Here is a 6,000-nt window from a genome sequence, read left to right as displayed (position 1 = left end):
CATGAGCTTAATGAAGATGGCAATTGGGGGAGAACATACCAGCTAACAGGGAATGATCTAGCCACTCCAGGCTTCCATGGAGACTAATGGGGATCAGGATGATCTAAGGAATTTTTCCAGCTGATTAGAATTAGAGCAAGAGTGGGGTTCCAGTACACACCAATGGGCTTAAAACTCTAGTGACCCAACACAGCCTAAGAGAGTGTTCACTCCTTGTTTAGCCCAACTGCTTGTTTGTGTCCTGGCACCAAATTATTACAGTCTCTTAGGAATTGTGATCCTAATGCTTCCTCTGACACTGAGTCATGCGCTGGCCCATTCTAGCTAATTAATATGATCTGTAATCAACAAATTGCTTCCAGAATCTGTCCATCAACAGCTAAGTTGATCAACAAGCATTTTACTGGAAATACAAAGATGAAAATAAAACAATCTCTACCCTCAAAGAGCTAATGTTCTGTTGGGGAGACAATGTGTGTGTGTATAGATACATATAGATATGGATATATCTACATACATGCACATATGAATACATAAAATATATGTAAAATAAATACAAATTTTTTGAGGGGGGTGAGGGGGTGAGGGAGGTATTGGCAGCAGGGAGGATCAGAAAAGGTGACCTGTAGGAGGTGGTATTTGAACTTAGATTTGACAGAAAGTAGGGATTTTAAGAGGCAGGAGTGAGGAAGGAGTACATTCCAGGCACAGGTGGGGATAGCCTTGTCCGGGCTAGATCTTTCTTTTCCTCTTTCTTCCCCATCCTAGAACAAAAGACTATATGACTTGCATTGTAGACCTTGCCCACCCATGCCCAATGCCTTGACGATGGGCCGGCTGCACTCCCTTTCCACAGAGTTAAGGTGCTTCAGCTCATGGTCATTTCCTTATGGATTTCTGTGCCTCAGGCCAGACATTCTGGATGACTCCTCCCTGGCTGCCATAGACTAGCCATTGGCCTCTCCCCTGTGCTCAAGGTCCTTGCTCTACTTATAGAATGAAGATTTCATTTAGCATGAAAAAGCAGCTTCAGGCTCCAGCCCGGAGGGAATGAATGCAAGCATGTGAGAAAGCCACGGTGCATCTCAGGACCACCTTGCAGGTACCATCCTCCCTGTCTCCTAGGTACTTGATTTGAGGTAGGGGTGGGGGATCTGTTTGCAAATTCAATAACGCCAAGAGCAGTGCTAGGGAATGAGGAGGCTAATAGAGGCAAGCCAGGCATGGCAGGCGATTATGCAACATCCAAAGATGAGCATAATCAAAAGCCTAACGAGATATCATCCCTAAACTCTGAAATGAAGAGTAGTAGCTTATTATGTGGCGTCGTGGCAGCCATTGCCCTGAATTAGACTGGCTGCCAGGGCTTCGGGGAGGGGGTGTGTGGCGGGGCAGGGAGGATGGGGAGGTTGTAGGAGTAACATGGGGCCTGGTTTCCTCCCTGTGTGAGCAAGGTCTTCTTTTTTTTTTATGGTGCCAATCGACAATATTTTATTCTCCAGGGCAAGAATTGCATTTTTACTTGTTTAAAGAACTGATAAAAAGTGCAATGTTGTTCGCTTCTCCCCCTCTGCACACACTGAAACATTTAAAATGCCCGGATTTACACAGTAGCATAAATGTTACTTTTGAACTGTTGCTGTCTGGGTTACAAATTGGAGTCCTTCAGTTTGGAAAGCTGTGTGGACAGCTCTCTCTTCTGGTTCATTTAGTTGGCCTGCCAGCAGAGCATCTCCAAATGGCACCGTTCCATCCCCTAGATACCCTCCCAGGCATGCCCCCTCCACTCTGGTTGTTCACTTGTTTATTCATGTCCAACTCTACATGGCTCCGTTTGTCCATGGGGTTTTCTTGGCAAACATATTGGAGTGCTTTGCCATTTCCTTCTCCAATGTGTCCCCATTTTACAGATGAGGAACTGAGACAAATAGGGGTTATATGACCTACCCAGGGTCACACAACTAGTAAGTGTCTGAGGCTGCATTTGAACTCAGATCTTTCCGACTCCATGCCTGGTGCTCTATTCATTACACCATCTAGCTGCCCTAAAGCTAGTTGCCCCTACCTGTCCACTCTGGTACAGCTTGGTAATAATGGGGTTGTAGACCTCCAATTCTTTCTTCTGATGCTCAGATTTTTCCTACTCAGTGGTCTGGTTCTTACCCAGCCAGTTGATTCTTTCATTACATTTGTTACATTTATCTTCATCACCAATTTTTTCTTGGAGTTTCTCATCCTCTACTGTAGCTTCTGTGATGAAAGTGTAAGATTCGAGAGAAAGATATCTTGTCTCTCTGCTTCTGGTCTTCAGCCTTGCATTTCTCAGTCTCCAGGACCCTACTCTCAATGTCTTCTTTGATCAGATGACCTTTGTCATCGGTGATGGTGATTGTACTCTCCTTGCCTATGCTCTTATCCACAGCAGAAATACTGAGGACGCCATTTGCATCAGTGTCAAATGTTACCTCAATCTGAGGAACGCCTGCTTGTCTGAGTTGGTGGCAAAGGTCTGTGCCTACTTGGTAGGTGGTAATAATAACATCTACCTCCCAGAGTTGTGAGGATAAAATGAGACAATAATTAAAAAGCACTTAACACAATTCTGGGCACTTAGTAATGGCTTCATAAATGTTAGCTATGTTATTATATCCCCTTCTCTTCCCCCCAGCCAAGATTGCCATCTGCTCGAACTTCCTAGCCTTTCCTGAATACTTTAATACTTAAGTTTAGCTTATCTATTTGAATCTATTCTTTTTTTTTTCCGGTGAAGCAACTGGGGTTAAGTGACTTGCCCAGAGTCACACAGCTAGTGACTACTATGTGTCTAAGGCCGGATTTGAACTCAGGTCCTCCTGATGTCAGGGCCGGTGCTCTATCCGCTGCGCCTCCTAGCTGTCCCTGAACCTACTCTTTCTTGCTGTTCTTGTCCTTAAGCTCTAGGCTCTATAGTACCCCAGCTGGACTGAGGATACCTGTGTGACCATCCGTAGTTGACCTTATCATGACCCCCAATATCTATCAGAGATTTCTAGTCTAATATAGTCCAGCCCTCTACAGGTCCTATAATTTAGAGGTAGGAAGGGCCTTAATTTAATTAAATCCCTTTTATTAAACACCAATTGTACATTAGGCATTATACTAGGAATTGGGGATGTCGTGCCCCCAAGAAGTTTACATCTTCACTTACAGAGAAGGTGAGACCCAGAGATAGGAACACACTTATCTGAAGTCACACAGCTGCTTACAATCCGGAAGAAAATCTTTGGAACCTAAATCTAGAATCCTTTTTCCTCTCCTGTCCAGCTCTGTCCTGTGGTGATCCAAGACCTGGTGCCATACTTTTTGACAACCTGAGAAGGGAGTCAAGGCCCAAAGAGTTTACTTTTTAGAAACTGCTTTTCCCATCTTTTCTGATAGTGGAAAAAAATAGAATCCTGCTGGAGTTCCTGAGGTGAGGGGGAGCAAGGAGTAAGGGCAGAAATGGTGGAAATGGATTGATTATCTGTGGAGTCCTGGTCATTATGGGTAATGGACACTTGAAAACAACCAGTGGTTATTTTAGGCCGTTGAGTGCCTCCTCCCTTTAGGGTTTTTAAAATAGCCATTTGGAGGTGGCAGCGTGATAATTGAGAAATCAGCACCACTAATTTTCCTGAGATACAGGTCGACCTTTTGAAAATGGAATTGTACTTGTTAATGCAAGGAGTTGAATGAGGAGGAAATGACCACGCACTTCACAACTAAGTGAAGCAAACATTGCAAAACATAATAAAACATTTTAGAACTCCGCGGAACATTGCAAACTCTCCTGGAACGCAGGTGGCAAGGAAGGCCCCAGGTGATTTAGGAAGAGACTCAGAAGGTGGTGGGGGAGGGTGCTACATGCCCATATGCAGGTAGACTCACACATACATATTTTTTGCTAGCAAAAGCAGCCATTTGAGCTTAGTAAAAGGGGAGAGGGCTGGTGTCTGGACACATCCCTCTTCTCTCAGGGGATGTCTAAAACAACTGCATTCAAAGAAATCTAAAGAAGACAGTGGGCTGAAAGGGTCTTCTGAGGTTGTTACTGGATACACACAGTGGCTCATAGCTCTAGGAACCCAGAAATGAAATGTGCCAGCATGATGTGGTGGGCCCTGTGCAAGTTACTTCACATTACTGATTATAGATTTGGAGCTTGGAGGGTTACCTTAGAGATCGTCTAATCCAACCCTCTCCTCCCCACCTTTTATTTTTTACTGAGGAGGAAATTGAGATTGAGTGATTTAGCTGGGATCACACAGCTAATAAGAGTCAGAAGCGAGATTTGAACTCAGATCTTCCTGGCTTCAAGCCCAACACTTTATGCTCTGTACCATACTGTTGGGCCTCAGTTTCCTCATCTGTAAAATTGAGGAGGTTGGATTAGATGAATTTTAAGTTATTTTCCATTTCTAAATCTATTATCCTTAGAATTTTTCTCTACCTTAAAATGTGTGTGTATGTGGGTGGGAGGTGGGGCATGGGAGGGGAGAATGCTTGGAGTCTTTGTCTGATTTGGGTTGGGTCTGATCATCCATAAAGAAGGGAGAACAGGAGGAGTAACTGTGATGCTGTTCTCTGGCCTTCCCTTCAAGGGGACTACAGAATACAGAACTTTTTCAGGATCTTGGTTCAGTTCATAATCTGGAAAGGTGCCAGACACATTCTGAAATATCTTTGCCATGGCATGGGGGTACCCCCTTTATCAAAGGCAGCTTCTGCCTCTTACTGCTTCTCACAGGCTAATAGCCTAGTTGGGGAGACTTAACACTATGCATGGGAGTCATAGGGTTCAGAAATGGAAGGACTATATTGCTTTTATTTTTTTGTCTTAGTGGGGCTCTCTCTCTCTCAGCATTTTTTTATTCTTTTTTTTAAAGTTCCAAATTCTCTTCCTTCCCTACCCCTTCCCCCATCCAATTAGAAGGTAAGAAAAACAGAATCTATTGCAAATATATATAGTCGTGCAATATGAATTTCCATGTTAGTCATGTTCTCTCCCCCCATCCCCAAAAGGGTAAGAAAAAGAAAGAATGGAAGCATTTTTGCTAGTTTGATAGAAGGAATGCTGTATTTGAAATCAGAGGACCTTGGCTCCATCACTTTCTACCTGGATCACTTTGGATAAATCACGTCCCCTCTCTGGGCCTCCTGTCTTTCACCTGTAAAATGAGGGCTTTGGAGGAGAAGACCTCTGACATCCCTTCTAGCTTTAAATCTGAGATTCTATGATCCTCTAGGCCTACTCTATAGACCTCATTTGCAGACGGGGAAACAGAGTACCAGTGAGCAGCACCAAATTGTCCAACCAAGATTACATGGCCAAGGGGAGTTGACAAGCATTTATTAAGCACCTGTTGTATGCCAGGCATTGTGCTAAGTGGGATACAACAAAAGGCAAAAATAGTCCCTTTCTTCAAGGAGCTGACAGTCACTAACTTTAAACAAGTTCTTTCACCTCCCTGAGAGTCAGTTTCTCCAACTGTCAAATGGGAATGGATTGGACTAGATAGGAAGATCCTTTCCAGCTTTTATAGTCTATGATTCCAATTTAAAAAGGCATTTCTACATGGCATAGCAAGGCTTTTAAACAGATATCAGGAGTTCTCTCCATAGGCACCAAACTGATTCTGTCTATTCCAACACACTTCCCTGGCATCCTCATTGATAAAAATATCCACACAGGTTAGACTGACGTCTTCAAGTACATTTTGTGCCCATCCCCCATCCCTTAACATTTACTGGTAGTGAGGGAGAGCCAGCAGGGAAGAGATGGTTCATTACCTCCCTAAGGAAGGTCTGTGGTGTCTAGGATGGACACAGTCAGTGGTTACTGCCTTTTTCTAAGAAATAGACCTCATTTTTATCTCTCTTCCTTAAGTGATTTGCTTGATCTACAAATGCTAGTGGTGGTGGTGATGGTGGTAAGGTGATGCCTATGCCTGGGACATCTCTGAGCTCTCCAGGAAGGTGCTT

General features: G+C 43.9%; 1 protein-coding gene across 1 annotated transcript in view; it reads left to right on the top strand.

Annotated features, from left to right (window-relative positions):
- The first annotated feature begins 828 nt into the window (after nt 1–828).
- INSC (INSC spindle orientation adaptor protein) overlaps nt 829–6,000 on the top strand; it is a 105,952-nt gene continuing 100,780 nt past the window's right edge. Inside the window, 1 exon segment of the mRNA XM_078148869.1 lies at nt 829–863. Within this exon segment, the coding sequence (XP_078004995.1) occupies nt 829–863 (35 nt within the window).

Source organism: Phascolarctos cinereus, unplaced genomic scaffold (assembly GCF_003287225.1).
Source record: "Phascolarctos cinereus isolate Bilbo 61053 unplaced genomic scaffold, phaCin_HiC Scaffold_9;HRSCAF=440, whole genome shotgun sequence".
NCBI lineage: Eukaryota > Metazoa > Chordata > Mammalia > Diprotodontia > Phascolarctidae > Phascolarctos > Phascolarctos cinereus.
The sequence above is the reverse complement of the archived record's forward strand: the minus strand, read 5'-3'. Positions and strand labels throughout refer to the sequence as shown.